The sequence below is a fragment of the Triturus cristatus genome, chromosome 9, assembly GCF_964204655.1.
Source record: "Triturus cristatus chromosome 9, aTriCri1.1, whole genome shotgun sequence".
Lineage (NCBI taxonomy): Eukaryota > Metazoa > Chordata > Amphibia > Caudata > Salamandridae > Triturus > Triturus cristatus.
Genome location: NC_140592.1, coordinates 164,224,488 through 164,244,621, shown reverse-complemented (window position 1 = coordinate 164,244,621; position 20,134 = coordinate 164,224,488). Strand labels below are relative to the sequence as shown.

General features: G+C 46.9%; 1 protein-coding gene across 4 annotated transcripts in view; it reads left to right on the top strand.

The window, feature by feature from the left end:
• TASOR (transcription activation suppressor) overlaps positions 1-20,134 on the top strand; it is a 1,129,919-nt gene that overhangs the window by 944,746 nt on the left and 165,039 nt on the right. For all 4 annotated transcript variants that reach the window (XM_085624658.1, XM_085624660.1, XM_085624657.1 and 1 more), the window contains one exon: positions 14,564-14,686. In XM_085624658.1, the coding sequence (XP_085480784.1) occupies positions 14,564-14,686 (123 nt within the window). The remainder of the gene's footprint in view (positions 1-14,563; positions 14,687-20,134) is intronic.

Here is a 20,134-nt window from a genome sequence, read left to right as displayed (position 1 = left end):
CGCACCCAGAGTATTCACCAAGTGCCTTGCAGTGGTAGCAGCACACCTAAGAAGACGACAAATCCATGTCTTCCCATATCTGGACGACTGGCTAATAAAAGCCAAGTCATTCAACCAGTGTGTTCAACACACTCATCAAACCGTCCAAACACTGCACAACTTGGGATTCACAATCAACTACAACAAATCGCATCTCCATCCCTCTCAGGTACACCAATATCTAGGGGCCACAATAAACACTTCCACAGCTCTAGCGTATCCCAGTCCAGCCAGGATAGCCAGTATACAAGCTCTCATTCCCAAATTTCAAACCCAACACTATCTCCCAGCCAGGGTGTTCATGCAACTCATAGGCATGATGGCATCTTGCATATTTATTGTACCTTATGCAAGACTTCAAATGCGTCCCTTACAGGAATGTCTAGCACATCAGTGGAATCAGGCTCAAGGACAACTTACAGATCTGGTATTGGTGGACAGCCGCGCACATCGCTCTCTGCAGTGGTGAAACACAGCAAACTTATCCAAGGAGCGGCTTCTTCCTCGAGCCTGTTCCACAGATAGTTCTAACAGACGCATCACTCACAGGATGGGGAGCCCATCTCCTCAATCACACGACTCAAGGCAAATGGACCACTCAACAGAAGGTGCTCCATATCAATCATGTAGAACTACTAGCAATATTCCTAGCACTCAAATCATTCCAACTCCGTGTACAGAACAAAGCTGTCCTGATCCGAACGGACAACATGACTGCCATGTATTGCATACAAAAACAAGGAGGCACACATTCTCTGCAGCTGTCCCAGCTCGCACAGAACATTTGGAGATGGGCCATCCCACAAAACATATACCTGGTTGCCGAACACCTTCCAGGAGTTCACAATCAGATTGCGGATCTCTTGAGTCGACAGACACAACAGATTCACGCATGGGAGCTACATCCACAAGTTCTTCTACCATTCTTCCAAATGTGGGGCCAACCAGACATAGATGTTTGCCACACACGAAAACGCAAAATGCCCAACCTACGCTGCCAGGTTTCAACACCCGCTGTCCAAGGGCAATGCGATATGGATGAACTGGTCAGGCAGATTTGCGTACGCTTTTCCGCCACTCCCACTGATTCCACTAGTGATACGCAAGCTTAGACAACAGTCTCTCAAAATGATCCTAGTAGCTCCCACATGGGCACGCCAACCGTGGTTCACAACACTGTTGGAATTCTCACTAGTCCCACACCAAAAACTACGCCTCTCCCCATCACTACTAACGCAGAACCATGGAGAGATGAGGCACCCGATCCAAATCAGCTGAATTTGGCTCCTGAAGTCCTAGAGTTCGGTTACCTTAACCTTCCACCGGTCTGTATGAACATCATTAAAGAAGCCAGGTGCCCTACCACTAGAGCTTGCTATGTGGCAAACTGGAAGAGATGTACCATATACTGCACTAACAATAATATTGATCCACTGGATGCGTCCACCCAGAACATAATTTGCTACTTACTGCATTTGCAAAGATGTAATTTAGCATACTCATCCATACGACTACATCTAACAGCACTTGCCACTTACTTACAAAACAGACAACACTTGTCACTTTTTAGGGTCCCAGCAATTAAAGCCTTCATGGAGGGCCTTAAAAGAATCATTCATCCCAGATTACCACCCTCTCCGGTGTGGAATTTCAACATTGTACTTACTAGGCTCATGGGACCCCCATTTGAACCTCTACATAAATGTGAACTTCAGTTCCTCACATGGGAAGTAGCTTTCCTTATTGCAATCACCTCTCTCAGAAGAGTAAGTGAGATCCAGGCTTTAACCATACAAGAACCCTTCTTACAAATATATCGCAACAAGGTGGTTCTCAGAACAAATCCAAAATTCCTTCCTAAAGTTATCTCTGCATTCCATCTTAACCAATCAGTAGAGTTACCCCTTTTTTTTCAAAATACAGACTCCGTAGCGCAGAGAGCTATTCACATGCTAGACGTCAAAAGAGCTATACTTTATTACATTGACCGGACTAAATACTTTCGAAAGACAAAACAATTGTTCGTAGCTTTCTCCCCACCTCATAAAGGTAATCCCATCTCCAAAGCTGGGATTGCAAGGTGGATTGTTAAATGTATCTAAATATGCTACCAAAAGGCTAAACGCACATTGACAATTCCCTCTAGAGCGCATTCAACACGCAAACTAGGGGCTTCCATGGCATTCTTAGGGAACATTCCCCTAGAAGACATTTGTAAGGCAGCGACATGGTCTACAAGACACACCTTCACTAAACACTATTGTGTTGACGTGCAGGCTAAACAACAAGCTTGTGTAGGCCAAGCTGTTCTTAAAACACTTTTTCAAACTACTGCAACCGATACAGGTGACTATCACTAGGGGAGACACTGCTGTACAGTCTATGCAAAGTGTGTGATCTACAGCTCCACGCCCACCAACCTCCCCAGGACCGGTATCTGTTCCAGGACTGTCTTTTTTAGATATACATACATGGACATCCTTTTCTTTTCTACAAACTCCATAATTTCCCATCATGGCGAAAAACAATCTGAGGATGGAGTCGATGCCCATGCGCACTATCGTCCAAGGGAGGAGTCACCTATCTCGTGACTACAAAGAATTCTTCCAAGACAACAAGGTGCAAGCATCCGAGCCCACCAGATGGCGATCTCAAAGTGTGTGGATCTGCAGCTCTACATGCCAAGAACAGATGCATACTGGTAAGTATCATTTTCCTTCTGCTGGATTCTTCAAACCCCAGATTATCTCACCTTGTGCCAAACTGGATCCGGGGAATTTTCTCAGCAATTCCCTCGTGCGTTGGTAGGTGGCTTCATGCAGTCCCTTGTTGGGTCAACCACTCGCTAGGAGTATTGTTGTGGCCCAGGAAAAAGCCGCCACCTGTGTGCTGACATCAGTTCGTTTCTTTCCGTGCGTTCTGACGCGGATCTGCAGCTCACTCTCTGGAATTCTGTCAGGCCTGAAAGATCTTTTCACGTTTATATTTCCAGTGTGCAAAGGACATGTTCCCCGGCCCCCCCCCCCCCCCCACCCCCCCGTTTTAAACAGTGAAGGGCTTGTCATGAATTGATGCCAGTAATGGACCCCCCACAAGGTCTCTCTCTGGTGTCTGGGCTCCAAACATGATTTGACATTGTGCATCAAGTGTGTGAAGATGAACCCAAAGGTCATACAAGACTGTGAAGTTAACTTAAATGTCCTGGAACACCGTTGAAAGATAAAGAAGGCCCAATCTCCATTATAAGTGTGGATGCGCTATTGCTCTCAAAGCTGCTTTTGCTTTCACTCATTTATGAAGCCAAGATCCTCAGGTAAGTCAAAGTAGTACAAAAAGTCAAAGCAGAGCTCCCCTTCATCCCACCACTACTACCCGTAGGATTTGCACAACCTCTGTCTTTGTCCTCTGAACAGTCTGTGTGCCATGCCCCGATGTGTTCTGGCTTCTCAGGACCATCGTAGACGCCACAAAATCTCTTTAAATTCAGGGAGGCTATGGACAGAATATTTGGTACCCATCCGAATCCTTCTGGAACGCTTTCAGGCCCTAAGGAGGCCTCCAGTCGGTATACCGCCGGCTGATTTGTCCCCAACACAGAGTATGCTGCTCAGCCCCGCTATGGAGCTCATCCTGACTCCAGGCATGACGCCAAGCCTGATGCTGTTTACTGTGCCATTACTGATGCTGCAACCCGGAGTGTTGAAGCTGACACACATGACACTGTAAGGGAAGCAGGTAGTCCTTTCGCACTGTGAGGGTCAGCAACCACAACTTTAACTGAGGTTGCAACCACCCTGACCACCACAACCTCATTCTGATTCTGAGACGTTGCTGCACCAATACGAAATGCTTGACACTGATAACAAAAGCCTGCTCTATGACAATGAGAATCGATTTTTGACCTGCAAGATACCAGTGGGCTTGATACATCCCCTGACACTAGCATCCTTTCACTCACTGGCTATGGCTACAGAGGAATCTGACTTCTTTGCCACAGCTATAAGGAGAGTAGCATAAGTACTAGACTATACGCTATTGATCGCTGAGGTAAAGACTAACAGAGGTCCTTCACTCGGGCTGACATCAGATTTTTTTGTTTTTGTTGTAAATAGATTTATTCATTTTGAAACGAAACCATCTGACATATACAGAATATAAACTTACTCAGTCATCATTTTGGCACATAAACAAGACCAAAGTCTCTAGTACGTTGCATAATCATGGGCTGCAAGTGGAAATATCAGTTCAATCAATCAGCACACGATGGCGCACCCCCGCTCCGGTGTGACAGATGGTCAGGAGTATCCGTCAAGTGCGATAAAGTCCACAATAGTGACATGAGGAACATATTTGAAAAATAATCAGCCATAAAGATCTGAATTCAATGGGGAGAGTTTTGAGTCGCAGCGGTTGCTGTAAGATAATGCAGGACAATATTCGTCTGGGCACCCGTCCATCTTCCCTTTCGCCCACTCCCCGGAATTCCAGAGCCACCGCTTGGGTAAGCCATTGCATTTGGGCTGCCAAATAATAAGACTCGAAGTCCGGTACCGCCAGTCCACCCTCTCCTCTCGGACGTGATAGGGTCTTCAGGGCCACTCGTCGCCTGCCAGCAAGCCAAAGAAAACCCGTGATCATCGTTTGAAGTCGATTAAAAATCATCGCCGGTAGCCAGATGGGAAGGGTACTAAAATAATACAGAAGCCTAGGTAGTGCCACCATCTTAAGTTGGGCCACTCGGCCCGCCACAGACAGCGGGAGCGTTCCCCAGAACTCCATGCTGCCCTGAAGCCCCCGGATAACTCTACCCACATTGCCGTCAAACAGATCTGCCTGTGTATGATAAATACGGGTCCCCAGGTAGGTCAAACAATTGTATTCCCAGTGCACCCCATTAGTAATCGGAGGACCCTCCCTCACCGGGCCAGCGGGAAACCGGCACGACTTCTCCCAATTCACCTTAAGGCCCACCACCAATTCGAGGTCTTGGAGAAAACATCTCGCCCCGACGAGGGCCGCTCCCGTGTCCGCTAAAAATATGAGAAGATCATCTGCTTAGAGCGCGATGTACTGAATACCACCATGTACATCAAGACCCCTGTACCGACATCCCGTCCTGGCTTGGGTCGCCAAGGGCTCAATCGCCAAAGCAAATAACAGAAGGGAAAGAGGGCTTAATAGCCAAAGCAAATAACAGAGGGGATAGTGGGCACCCCTGAAGCGTCCCTCAGCTCACCACACACGTGCCTGAGATCAAACCCCCCGTCTTAACGCGTGCCATAGATTATCTATATAACAATGCCATCCAGCTCACAAAGTCCTCCCCCAGCCCAAATCCGCACATAACCTGAAATAAGTAAGGCCACTCTAAGCTATCAAAAGCCTTTTCTATGTCCACCGAAAAAATGGCCGCGGGCGTCCTCGAGTATGTGTCAGCTTCCAAAATGCGGAGGAGCCGTCTCACTTAAACAGCCATGTTCCGCTTCGGGATGAATCCCGCCTGGTCTTTGTGGACCAAATGGGCCATATTGGGGAGCAACCTAGCTGCCAGTACCAGACTCAGGATTTTATAATCGTAGGAAGCATGGACAGTGGCTGGTACGCAGTTCTATCTGAAGGCGACTTCCCTGGTTTCAATAAAGGGATTATTATCGCTTCACGGGTAGTGACTGGAAGATATCCTGTCTTCTTTGCCTCATTAAAGGGGGTCACTAATTTAACTGCTCTCAGATCAATATAGGTTAGGCAGAACTCAACCGGTAACCCATTTGCTCCGGGGGTGGTCTTACGTGCCATATGCTTAATCGCACCTCTCACATCTCCCAATGTGATGTCTTGGCCTAGTTGTTCAGCCTCTGAGCTATCAAGCTCTGGGAGATCAGCCGCCGCTTGAAACTCCCCGAGGACATCCTCATTCAACACGACCTTGCTCTGATAAAGCTCTGTGTAATATGCGTGGAACTGCTCATTAATTCCCTGTTGCGTGCAGCAAAGTTCTCCCGACGGACTATATAATTCTAATATAGTCGACCCCGCCTCTCTGAGTTGGCCAACCAAGCCAACAGGGTGCCAGATTTGTCACGCTCGGTATGCGCGCGTACTATATACTTTTTATAGTCGAAACAGCTCAGTCTTTCGACTTCCACTGCTACTGCCTCTCTTGCTTCCAGCAATTCCCTGTGTCTTTGAGGTTGTCCAGGTCGAGCACGTTCCTGGTCTCATAAGCGCTGATCTGCAGTATCTATGTCCTGGAGTAGAGTCTTCCGGACCCCAACCACACTGGAAATGCACAAACCCCTCACCACCACTTTAAAGGTGTCCCATTCCACAGCGATCGAAGATGACGTGCCCGCATTCTCTAGAAAATATTGAGTCACCCCAGTTCCCACTGTCTCTCGAAAAACTAAATCTTCCAGGAGCTCCGGTTTTAAACGCCAATTTGGGATTGCAGGGCACACCTGAGACCGCTGTACCCTAACCAGCAATGGGTTATGAAAATGTGAGTGTCCTGGTGAGATATTCGCTATGCGTGACCGTAGTGTGTAGTTCTGGGGAACAAAGTATAGCATCTATCCGAAGATGGAGTTTGTGGAGTGCCGAGAAAAAGGAATAGTCTCATTCAGTCGGGTGATGCGCCCGCCATGTGTCCACCAGTCCCCAGTGCGCCTACCAGTTCCTCCTAGCCATCTTATGTGTAGGGGCAGTAGAGAGGGGTGGATGAGATCTATCTAATAGGACATCAGTGACCAAATTAAAATCCCCACCTATGATTACAGCACCGGTCAAGTAAGGCGCTAGTTTCCCAGAGAGTTGAGAGAAAAAGGTTGACTGATCAATATTAGGCACATATGCACTGCCCATCGCAACATCCCTGCCATTAAGCCTGCTCATCACCATCACATATCTACCCTCTGGGTCTGTGATCTGCTGTACAAGCTGGAAAGGGACCCCCGCTCTAACCCAAATTAATACTCTGCGCGCAAAAGCAGAATAAGCAGTATGAAAAACTTGGCCCCTCCACCTACGCTGCAAAGCAATACCCTCTTGGCCCGTGATATGTGTTTCCTGGAGGAAGGCTATTTGAATCCCCCTGCGCACCAAATAAGCATGTATCTTATAGCTGCGGTCCATTGTATGCAGACCCCTGACATTCCATGATATGCATTTTAAGTCCAACAACGATCCCATGGTGAAATCTGCGCCCAACAGTCGTACAGAATTCTAGCAGTGCCACGCCCAGGCCCCCATAGAACAACCCCAAAACCCAACTCCCCCTCCAAGGACAGTAACTATTGAACGAGCTCCCATCCAAACCAAAACTAAGTGAAACCTCGGACTAATTCAGAGGCAGTAGTGGACACAGCTGACCAGGTACGTGTACCCAGCTCATAGGGCACCAGCTGCAAGAATCAAAGCTAGCTCAGAGACCTTATACATAATATGACAGTAATGAGGTGAAATAGAAAACAGCTGTGTGGATCGAATAGCTTACTCATACAATATCATCTACGCTTTGGGGTGTTATCACAGGGGGTTTCATACTGCTACCATTCGACGCGTCCGAGTCATTGTCTGCTGATTCCTTATCAGAACCTGCGTCATCGTCCGTTGGAGGCGGACTCCGATTCTGCGATAGGGACACCACAGCTTGTAGTGCCTCAGCCCACTCCTTCGTAGCCTGTGCTGTGCTGGGCTTCACCTAGGCTCTCCTCCTTGACCTTCGTGGGAGTTCGGTTCTGCGCGCTCGTCCACTCAAGGTTCGCATCATTCGTCAGCCCACCTTTGTAGCTTTCTAGCCAGTTCCACACTTCAGAAGGAGAATCGAAATAGCGAGTTGTGCTGTCAAGCACGATGCGCAGCCGGGCTGGGAACATTAGGGAGTACTGCAGCCCTTCGCCTCTTAGTGCTTTCTTGACTTCCAGATAGGAAGCTCGCTTCCACTGAACCTCCAGAGTATAACCCGGAAACAGAGTGACCCTACTATTGTCCTCCAGAAAGTGACCATCTGCCCTTGCTCTCTGCAGCAGTATGTCCCTGACCCAGAAATGAAGCAAGCGGGCCACTGTCGTCCTTGAAGGCCTCCCTGGAGCTAAGAGTCTAGCGGGCACTCTATGAGCGCGTTTCAGAATATAAAAAGAGGTCAGCCCCTCGGGGGCCACTACTGATTTGAACCAGTGTTCTAGATAGGACACCATATCACTCCCTTCTGCTCCCTCTGGTAATCCAACCACTCGGACGTTGTTCTGCCGATTGCGGCCTTCTGCATACTCCGCCCTACGTTCCAGGGCACTGACTCGGTCAGTGAGGGCACCCACCTGCTGGTCCATCGCTTTCTGATCGGGCTGACGTCTGATGAGCCTCTGCTATCTTTTTTTATAAAGTTCTAACAGATTCACTGCTGGGCAAAGCCAGGATCATGTCTGCTTCAGGGGACCCTGCCTTCCTCCTCCAGCACCCACTCTGGAGAGCCTTGTGGTGCAGGCTTCCAGAAGTAGAGTGAAGCCAAAAGTGTTTCAGACCACTCCACCTGACAGATTTGAAATGCATGGGCACATTTGCAAAACGGGTGTTCTCCTCAGCCAGCCTTGCACTTAGATCAGTAAGCACCACCTGCTTCCTGGGGAGATATGCGCATGTGTTGTGGGAAATGGCGGCGAACATCTTGCCAACTGTTTCAGATGATATTCAGTGTAATCTCCAACACCTTATTCAGGAGGGCCAACATGCAACGAAGTACACCATCGTATCAGGCCTGGAAACTACAGACTGCTTGTGTAGAACAGTTTGGACCAGCGTGGTGTTTCGGCTCCATGCTTGGATTCTCTCCACAGGTGTTTTGAGCTCCTTCCAACAGTCCCTCATGTACATACTATTCATTGGCACGCATTTCTCCTGAGAGAATGTGGATTCTTCCCTGGAGTGCTTTAGAAAAAGTAAAGCAACAGTACGTTCTCTCAGTTGGGAGCCGCCGGTATGGCAGTTTCCCCCCTTTCAAGGCTTTAAAAAGGGGTTCCAACAGAGGCAGCATCAAATCTTGCTTCAACATCTGGGGATCTGGCTGTCAGCGTCTGTGCGTCCAGAGGCAGCGGACAACCCAAACCCAATCCTCGCACTTCGCAGCCTCCACAAACACATTTAATTTTAACTAAGCAGCACACCACTGCCCAATGGGAAGTTGCAACATTCTGAGTGGAAGAGCATCACATCCGGCCATTGGGTGCTCTAGGTTGTCCAGAATGGTTATTTCCTGCCCTTTCTGACCAGCCCCCAACATGTTTTTAATATCGCAATGCCTCCCTGAGGACTATATGTCAAAACTCCAAGGAGAAGTTCAAGTTCTCTTGGCCAAGGAATCCATAGAGAAATCGGGACTGGTTGCTATTTCTTTTTTGGTGCCTCAAAAGGATGGAGGCCTCGGTCCTGTACTCAGTCTTTGCCATCTTAACATCTTCCTCCAGAAGGACAACTTCTAAATGCTCACCTTGGCTTGAGTTTTGTTTGCCCTGGACTCAGAAGACTGGATAGTGGCATTGGATCTGAAGGGTACCTACTTCGATAACCCTGTTCTGCAGCCTCACATATTCTACCTGCGGTTTTGGGTAGGCCACGGGGACTTTCCGTTGTCACTGCACTTCCGTTGTTCACAAAATTGATGTTGAAGGCCTCTACCCATCTCCGGAGAGAATACCAGCCGCCCCATACATTGATGACAGGCTGCTAATGTAGGCTTGTCATGGTCGTAAACCACCTCCAGATGACCGCTAACCTCTTGACATCGGTGGGTTTGCCATCAATATCCCAAAACTACACTTGATTCCTTCACAATGGCTCCAATACATTGTATGCAGCTTGGACAGGGTGCTCCTCTGAACCTTTCCACCACAACGGGTACAGGACATTTGGGTCATGATGCCAATGTTTCAACCTTTAACCTGGGTCTCTGTGAGAACAACTCCGAGGTTTCTGGCATTTAGGGCTCCTGCATCCTACTAGTGGACCACAATAGGTGGCACATGCAGGCACTGCAGTAAGATCCCAAGGCTTGGTACCCAAGGAGCCTTTCTGATTCCATCTAGGTGTCAGAGGAAAGTACCAAACAGCTACAGTGGCGGCTGCTGGAACGCATTTGAACCTGTGGCAGATCCCTCTTCCTATCCCACCTAGAGCTTACAATCGCTAAGTATGTATCGTCGTTGGATTAAGGAGGTCACCTGGAGAAGAGGATGTGGGAGGACTCTGATCTCCAACAGAAGTCCGTCTCCACATCACCTTGTTGGAGCTATGAGTGATGCGCTTAGCACTGAAAGTGTTTATCCCAGCCATGAAGGGTGAATGGGTGGGGTACTATATCAATCAGGGCAGAGTGAAGTGCCAAGGCAGACTAACCCAGCCAATATTACCTAGCGGATCACAAATGGCAGCTACGCTCTGAAGTGGTATAAGGCATCTTCCAGCAATAGGGAAAATCCTGCCTCTGTCTTTTCTTCACCACATAGAGCTTGCAGTGTCCAAACCTTTGTGCATTGGATTTCCCAAAGCAGGTTTTACTCACACACCTTTGGCTGCATTTGGAGCTCAGAACTCCTGCATGCCTTTCCCCCTCTACCTTTCTTGCCCAAAGTCCTGAAGAAGATTGGGAAAGACTGCTCCCAAGTCATCCTATTGGATCCGAATTGGGTAAGGAGAGTGTGGTACCTAGAACTTCTAGCCATGATCATCTGTCTTTCCGACCAGGCTCCCCGTTTATGAGGACCTCCTGTTCCAGCAGCACGGCAGGGTCCTGCACCTGAGCCTACAGAGCCTCTGTGTGTTTAAATTGAGCAGTGATAGTTGATGGTGTTTGGTCTTCCTCTTGCAGTAGGGTGCCATCCTGTCAGCCCTCCACTGAAACAGTTTATGCAGGATACTGGGAGAAGTCTGTTTGGTGTTCTAGCCTCTACAGGCGCAATTGTCTGACATATTGTTATTTTGACTGTCACTAGATCAGCCATGTCTTGCTGTGGCAACAGGTAAAGGTCAGTGTTGGACTTGGCCCTTTTTGCAGGTTCATCCCAGAACGTTTTGCCTTCCTCCTGTATTTTTGCTGACCTGTTGTTGGTGGTTCTATGACTCTGAGCACTTCACCACGGCTGATCAGTGCTAAAGTGCATATGCTCTCTCTGTAAACTGTTGTTATGAATTGGTGTTTCCATGATTGGTATATTTGATTTACTAGTCAGACCCTAGTACAGTGCTCTGTGTGTGCACCCAGGACCTGTAAATCAAATGCTGCTAGTGGGCTGCAGCACCTATTGTGCCACCCACAGAAGCAGCCTGTAAAATGTAACTTTGGCCTGCCATTGCAGAGCCTGTGTGCAGTCTGGTACTGCCACGTCGACTTGGCAAGTGCACCCACTTGCCAGGCCCTAACCTTCCCTTTTCTTACATAGCAGTCACCCATAAAGTAGGCACAAGATACCCCTGTGGGCAGGGTGCAGTGTATGTGAAAGGTAGGACATGCCCTGGTATGTGTGGCATGACCTGATAATGAATAACTGCAATTACATTTTTCACTATTGCAAGGTTACCTGTTCCAATAGGACGGGATGGGGAGTTTGTTTATAACATCTTATAAACATAACTACCCCTGGGAACAAGATAGGAAAATACATTTTGATATGCGTGAACTCAGAATGTTACAATGCATCTTTTAGTGAGGGTGAGTTTTACATTCTGTGTTTGAAAATATCACTTTTAGAAAGTAGATATGTTCTTGCTTAACCATCCAGTATGCCTCTCCTAGGTTTGTGTATTACATGTCTGGCTTTGGAGTGTCAGAGGCTGGGGAGGACCAGTGGGTCCAGAGACCCTGACGAGTCAGGGATGGGCTAAATAGGTCTGGTCTACATTTGGAGTAGCACCTGTGCATGCCTTCCACAATGATGGCTTTACCCCCTGTGGTGTGTCTGGAGCCAGGGCTCACACTGACAATGGAGGTTGTTGTTCACTTGCAAAGTGTCCCACAGAAGTGGTTATGGTTGGGTACAGACACTCTCTGCCTTCAGAGAATACAGACACTCTGCCTTCAGAGAACAAAGTGTTTTTGTGTATAAAAAGAGGGGCCCAGACCCCAGACTTTTAGATCACTTCTGGGAAATCAAGAGGGACATTTGCCAAGGAGAAGAACCGGAGAAGCTGAGGAGGAATACTGCCCCTGTGCTGTTTGCTGTCTGGGGTTGGCCTGCAGTGGCTATTTGCTGCCAAGGAAAGGAGAAAAGGACTTTACAGTTTGCTGTGATCCCTGCTTGAGGAAGGTCTCCAAGGGCTTGAAACTGAGCTTGCCTCTTGTTCTGAAGTCTCAGGGACACACAGACTTCACTACCAGCTCCCCTGAACTACTTCCTTGCTGGGAGTTCTGACCTGCAAAGAGGTGCCTGCTGTTATGTACCTCTAGAGACTGTTTTCCGCTGGGAGCTGAAAGAATCCACGCATTGTCCCGGATCAGCACATCGCATTGAGGCGCCAAGTTTGTCGCATCGTTGGGGGGGGCGCAGTAAGAAAACGACACATTACCTCCCCACACAGTAAGAAACCAATGCATCACCTCCTCTCTGGTAAGAAACCCACGCATCGCCTACCCTGCGCAGCAGTAAGGAACCGACGCATCACCTTCCTCGGAGCAAGGAACCAACGCATCACCTTCCCTGAGTGCAAGAAACCGATGTATCACCTTCTCTGTGGCCAGTTTTGTTTGTTACCGTGACACATCCTAGGTACTTTGTGTGAAAAGTTTTGCATCTGCAATTTGCTTTGAACTGAACTATTTCTACCATCTGAAAGTCATATTTTTATTATTGTATTGTGGATTTATGTTGTTTCGTCTTGTTTTGGTTGAGATAAAGATGACTTATTTTTCTAAACTGGTGTGGTGTCCATTTGTAGTGTTTTCACTGTATTACTGTATGTGTTCACAGATAAGCCTGTCCTCTCATGCCAAGCTACCAAGGGGGTGAGCAGGGGTTATTTTAGAAGTGTATCCCCCTTACCTTGACTAGAAGCAAGGGTCCCTATTTAGACAAAGGTACATACCTCTGCCAACTAAAGACCCCATTTCTAACAGGTATCTATTGGCCCTTCCGGCTTTCCTACGTTTACCAAATCAACCATCTTTGTTCAAATTCCCGTTATGGTCCTCACTTTCTTTGTGTGCCACGTTTGAAACATTAGTGAGCCTTTCTTTGCTCCTTCTTAGCAGAAAACAACATTCCACATTGCGATCACATCAGCTTGCCGCATGAGTGAATTACAAGCACTGTTGGTCCAGCAGGCTTACACCACCTTATTTCTGGACAAGCTAGTCCTTAGGATGAAATGAGCATTTTTACCAGAAAGCTTTCACGCCTTTCCACATCAGATAGTCTACCAGCCTGCTTTGCCACGCCTTTTTTTTAAAAAGGAAGAAAGATTTAATCGCCTTGATCCAAAGGGAGCCTAAAGCTTTTACATCAGTCGTACCAAAGAACATTGGGTGGGCAATCAACTCTTTGTGGGGTTCTCTGGGGCAAAGAAGATGATCAAGATCTGTTCTGGACTGGCCAAGAAGGCCTCTAGAATCTGTGTGCCCATTCCACCAGCGAAAAAGGCTGTTCCTACTGTGCTGGTGCACGATGAGCCAATCTTGGATATTTGCCAGACTGGACATTTCTCCACATCTTCACAAAGCACTACTGCCTGGATAGCCAGGTCCAGCTGGAAGGGCATTTTGCCCTGCAGCATTTCCTGATATGAGCCATTCCACAGACTGACCACCTCTTTTGAGGGGGGTGGGAATGCTGTTTTTGTACCAATTCACAAGGTGAGGAAGTTGCAGTTAGGAGTATCGATGAAGAACAAGTTACCATCCATAGGTAACTATCTTTTTGGCGGATACTCTATCTAACATCCAATCTCTCACCTAGCCACCAAACCTCCTGCTCTGTGGAATGGGTTTATCTAATCTGTACTAATAAGGTTCCAATCTAGAGCTCACACTGGCATAATCTGATGATTGAAGGCTCTTCATGAGATGGCACAGACCAATATCGGAAGGAAACTGACATCAGCGTGCGGAGATGGTGGCTGATGTCACAGCTGGAGGAAAGTGCGGGATAACGCGGAGCTGCATGACGCCACTTACCAATGCACAAAGGAATTGCTGAGAAGTCCCCGTATATGGTTTGGTGCCTGGAAGTATTCACAAGCTGATGAATCTATGATTGGATAGGGTATTCACGAGAAAAAAACGTAACTGAAGGGAAGTAACTTGTGCTTTCCTCCTCCGGCAGGTATGCTGTAGTATACTAATATGAATGATGACCTCTTCACTGTAATGCTAAATATGTGAATGTTTTATTAGTATAGTTGCTCTAAATATCGTGGTATTCATCCAAATTTATTTTCACTGGTATGGCATGCATATAACTCAAGTACAGAAACATACATACGCACTCTACTTTCATATTCTTGTGTAGTGACTGAGCTTCAACCTAACTTTTTTTCTTTTTAGGAATATCTTACAAAGCTGGGAAATACGGAGTGCAACCCACAACAGTTTTTGGAAACAAAAGCAGCTTTAGATAAACTCCTTATAATTATCCAAAACGAAGATATCGACAGCTCGATTCATAAGGTATACGATGAAAGCCGATATTTGGTTCACATGAAAGCTGTTTGTTTCTTCACATATGACACTATCTGCTAAACTATTCCTTCCCATATTGATATTTTGTTTGATAGAAATTGGTTTATAATAATTTACTTCATTTATGTGTGTTTGTCTCTTTGCCAAGTAAAAAACTGAATAAGTGTTTTTTAAACCTCAGAATATTAAGATGCTATTAGGTTTTGAAAGGCAAAACACCCTTATAGCTTTAATTTTTTGTACATTCAGCGTGGCTAATACATAATGCTGAATGTACTAATTTGACAGTGCTAACCCGCTGATCCTCTCTGTTTTCTTCATGAGTACTCCCTCACTATTTTGCAGCCATGTCTTATCTGTGCTGTGCTAGGACTTTACAAAATGCATGCCTCTTCTGATGAATGCTTCTACCACAGAGTTGAGTCATCACCTCGTGGATATTCCTTAGTTGTCAGACTGGATCCAGCAACTTTACTACAGTACACCTGCATTCCATAATATCAACCAACTTACTTGCTCAGTGGATTATGTGTCATTGCTGTGTCCTCTCTCTAAAACAGGTGTAAGTGGATAACTATAAAACTTCAGCTGTGTCCAATGGTGCTTGCTTGAAGGAGTATCTCCACAGACAGTGAGGCAGGCAGAAGGCAATATGTGCGTAATGCATCAATTCCCTCCAGTTTGGCGCCCCATTGTTTTTTTGGCCTTTTGTGGTATAAAGGTTTGTTTCTTGAACAACATGTTCTTGGTGTCTATAACATTCGCCAGATGCATAATTGACCTTTTTTAAAATCTTTACATAACCTTCCAGGATAGTTCACCAAAACAATTAATATCACCACCTTCTTGGTGACACTAATACTCTTGATCCGTTGCTTTTGGCGCCCTCCTGTGAACGTCTCTTTACGAGGACACAAGTGCATGCAGAAAAGAGGAGTTACCGCATATGACGCACTCAGGTGCGCATTGTATCACCAAAAAAGTTCTAAATTAACACCATGACGTGCAGGGTACCCACGAATATTGTTCTGAAAAGGAGCCCAAGGACTAGAAGTAACACAGTTACCATAAAACGAAAAGATTCTGCACTGTTTTATTCAGTAATGGAAAGCAATGTGGGCTCTTTCTTTTGATAATGGAAATGGATGTGCTCCAGACTTTTTCCACAATTTGCAGTATGATTTAGTAATAGAACAGCATGTGTATATGATATTCCTTCTTGCGGCTCTTCTTTCATCTTTCTTGGCACTGGTTGCCCATCAGATTATATTGTCTCCATATATTAGTGATTTGTTTATTCATGGATTAGGTGGGTTTCTTTATTGGTTTGCTCTCTGCCTGTCTTATTGCGTAGTAACAGAATAAATGTACACGCATCGTTTAATAAAACACTTAAGCCATACTATTTGAAAAGAACATAGAATTTTTCTTCAGAAACCGCTAAAGGTTTGCTTTGTTTATTGATTAATGGAATAAGAAATATTTTTAGTCACTTATAATAAGAATCACACAATTCTGCCTATTAAAGGAAAGTCATTGTTTTATGCAAAAACAAAAAGTGTTACATACTATTCAATAATGGAATGGAATATGTGCTGTTTTATTCAGTGCTAAATGGAATCTGTACCCACATTTAGTTGGGTCTTGCAGCAACACTGCTTTCTGATAGAGACTTCCTACTGCAGATTCCTCAGCTTGTGAATTTTCCCAGGTGCTAGACTAGATCAGGAAGGTGAGCAGGTAGGTGTCGTTTTGCAGCTCCATAAGAAGTCGTAACGCGACTCTCTCTCATCCTGCCACCACCATCACTGAGAGTAGCGCAATGCCCTGGGTATTGCAAGGCCTCATAATTCGTGCTCGACACCGGAAATGAATCAGGCTCTCATGCCTCTCCATCCCAACTTTCCTGGCTCTGCGGCAACACTCTAACCTTTTTGAGGGTTTAGTGTAGTAGGATGCTGGAGGCAAAGCGTTCCTTCAGGTGCGTTTATTTCCTGAGGCTGCATGGTTGTGAAGGTACACAGCTAACGTTACCTCCACCAGCAACAACTCATGAACAACATTATTTTAAAGCACAACATTCTCAGAACTCTATTCCATGGGCACACTTAGTAACATGATAACACTCAAACAGAATGTTCTCTCTATAATTCTACAAGAACACTATAACAAAAGGTTGCATGCACAAAACATGTATCCCACATTTACTACACTACTACCCATCTTTCCTTCACCCCTCCCAAAACAAACTTAAAAAATAACAAGAACTCAGCAAAAAAACTTCAGCATAAGCAATAACAGAGTTATGTGCAAAAACTGCTTAGAGTGACAACTCTAGAGCTCCTTCTTGGAAGCTCACTTTGTCCCTCACACAGTCGTCATCAGGACTCGCCCTACCTTTGACAACCTTGACAAGATTTCACCAATGCCTACCTTCCACTTGACTAGCATTACCTCCAGTCTTTCCCACTCTGATCAGCTCTACAAATTTGTTCTTTCCCTTCTGGGCATGTACAGGAGACTTTACCTGAACCATGTCCTTAATCACAAGCGGAACCACTTACCCTTTCCCTTATCATATTAAACCAGGGGAACCACCTTGACACACTCTTTTTTGTCATACTAAACGTTTTGTTTTTCCTGTGCTCTATCCCAGTCACCGTCCTGTGCAGACTTCCCTAGTTGTGATGGGATGTGGCTCATTCCGTCCTAGGAATGGAAGCCATAAGTTGTCAGCCACCCTGCTTTCGGCAGCCGCAGCCTCCAAGCATTGTTTTTTGTTTTTTTTTAAACTATATTTTTTATTTTTTTTCACTGAAAAGCAAAATTTACAGATGGGAAAAGAAGTTGTCAATGCAAGAAGTGTGATCAATAACAAGCGTACAATTACATCAATGGACAATAAGTAATGTTGCAGGCTTTTCAATACTAAACACAGACTCGCATCACCATTATCAACCTGTAAGTACATTTGTCTAAAACCCCATAATTCTTGCTCCGGATATAAGGTAAGAAGGCAGTTATTAAGGGCCTGATCCTGACCTCCCAGGAGACAGAGCGAGGACTTCCCCTTCTTCGGCTAGATCCAGCTTGTAGTACTTCAGCCATGGGGACCAAATTCTCCGGAATTTACGTGGGCATCCCCTCGCTTTATAAACCACTTTCTCCGCAGCCATGTAGAGATCCATATTGGATTTCCACTCCGTAAGTGTAGGAAGGTGTTGCGCCCCCCAATACTTGGCTATGTCCCTTTTGGCTACCACTAACCCAAGATTGGCCAGTAAGAGCCCATAGCGTGGCAGGTCAATATCTGTGGGAATACCTAGGAGTAAGAATTTCACATCCAGCCCTAGGCTCGCCCCTAGTATTTTGTTCAGTTCACCCATGATCGTGTGCCAATAAGTTTGAATGTGATTGCATTCCCAGAGAGTATGAATGTATGTGGCGTGCTCCGCCCGGCATCTGAGACATGCAGGGTCTCCCACTCTCCCCATCTTGTGTAGATGTTCCCTGTCAAAATAGACCCTATGGAGGATCTTATACTGTATGAGTCGCAACCTAAGTTTGATCGCTACTTCACGTGGGTGCATGAGGGCCGCTTCCCAGTCTATATCCTCCAGTGGCGAATTCCCACTTCGCGCGAAGCGGACCAAGATTGTCAGGCATGTTATTGATTTGTGTTTTGTATGTCTGGGATATCGCTTGAGTCGGGATCTCTTCCTGCAGGAGCCTGCCTTCAAGGGGAGCATACTCTGGCAGTGTCATACCGTCCAGCCCTTCTGCTTGCCAGGCATGTTTAAGTCTAAGATATGCATAGGCTTGGGAACTATGAAGTTGATATTTAGACTGAAGGAAAGTGAAGGAGGCCAGAGCACCTCTCTCCAAGAGGTCTCCTATCTTAGAAATACCGATAGTGTCCCATTTCCTGAAGCCCCTCAATTTCCTGATCTCAGTTAGACTAGGACCTTCCCATAGGGGGGTCTCCCGCGTAGGTTTTCCCTCCCACCTCATCAGTTTTCCCGCACTCCTCCATGTCTCTGTTACCCGTTGAGAAGCAGGGAGGAGTTGTGTGGTCCCAGCACCCCCGTATAAGAAGTAGAGCTGAGAGCGTTCCTGAAACTGAAGCCTTTCCAGCCTATATGTCGGGTGATCACCAGGTGTGTGGGTCCATTCATTAATGATTATGAGGTGGGCCGCCCGATCGTAAGCTCTGATATCTGGCACGGCCAACCCTCCGTTGTAAGGTCTGCAGTGCTGTCCGCGGGTGAGCTCCGTCCCATAGGAGGAGGCGCAATTCACTATTAATGGAAGTAAAAATGGCATCCGGTATTTTGTGATACTTGTTCTGCAGAACGTAAAGAAGTTGGGGGAGTGTTACCATTTTATACATGGCGGCCCCTCCCATAATAGTCAGAGGAAGCTTCCTCCATCTCCTCACATCCGCCTGTAAATTTAGCAACACCTGTCGTATGTTACGCTCCATTCGGGCCTCAGGGTTGACTGTGATATAGAGACCCAAATAAAGAAACCCCTCCGTGGACAGCCGCAGGCAACTGGGATAAGTGTAAGACTCTGGGTCTCCACTCAACGGATAAAGGGTGGATTTAGTCCAACTAATTTTATATCCAGCGTAATTGCCATATTCCTCAAAGATGCGCAGCAGTCGGGGGAGCGTTCCCTCAGGTTGCGTGACATAAAGCAGAATATCATCCGCATGTAACGATATGCGTTCTTCTAGAGGACATGAATCGGCGACGAAGCCACCTAGATCCGGTCGGGTGCGAACCATACAGGCCAGCGACTCCAATATGAAGGCAAACAATAAAGAGGATAGGGGGCACCCCTGCCTAGTGCCTCTCTGTATCGGCCAGTTGGCGGAGAGAGTGCCATTGACTCGGACCCAGGCTTCGGGTATGTTGTATAACAATGCCAGCCAAGCGAGAAAGGCCGGGCCGAAGCCCATTTTTTCCAGAGTACGCCACATGAAGGGCCAGTGAATCATGTCAAATGCTTTTTCTGCGTCTAGCGCCAGAAGCAAGTGGGGACTGTCCCGACCTTTTACTGTATCCATCCAGTTAGCTAAGCGGCGCAAATTAAAACGCGTCGCACGCTTAGGCATAAAGCCAGACTGATCCCTGTGCACCAGCGGAAGAATCACATTCAAAAGGCGCCTTGCAAGGATTGTGGCCAGGATCTTTGTTTTTCAAGATTAAGAAGGGAAATGGGGGGGGGGGGGGGGCGGAGCTTGCTGGCGTTGATGGCGGACGTGTGAGCGCAGAGCTCTCCGTCCCGCTCCTTGAATTATCCGCCCAACTATCCTTTGCTGCCGAGCTGTGGTGCTTTGCAGGTGGGGGAATCCCTACCGATACTTGTGGCCGGTGTTGCGGCCCCCTGCAGGCTTCGGTGGCGAGTGCCGGTTCGGAGCGGCGAGACGCA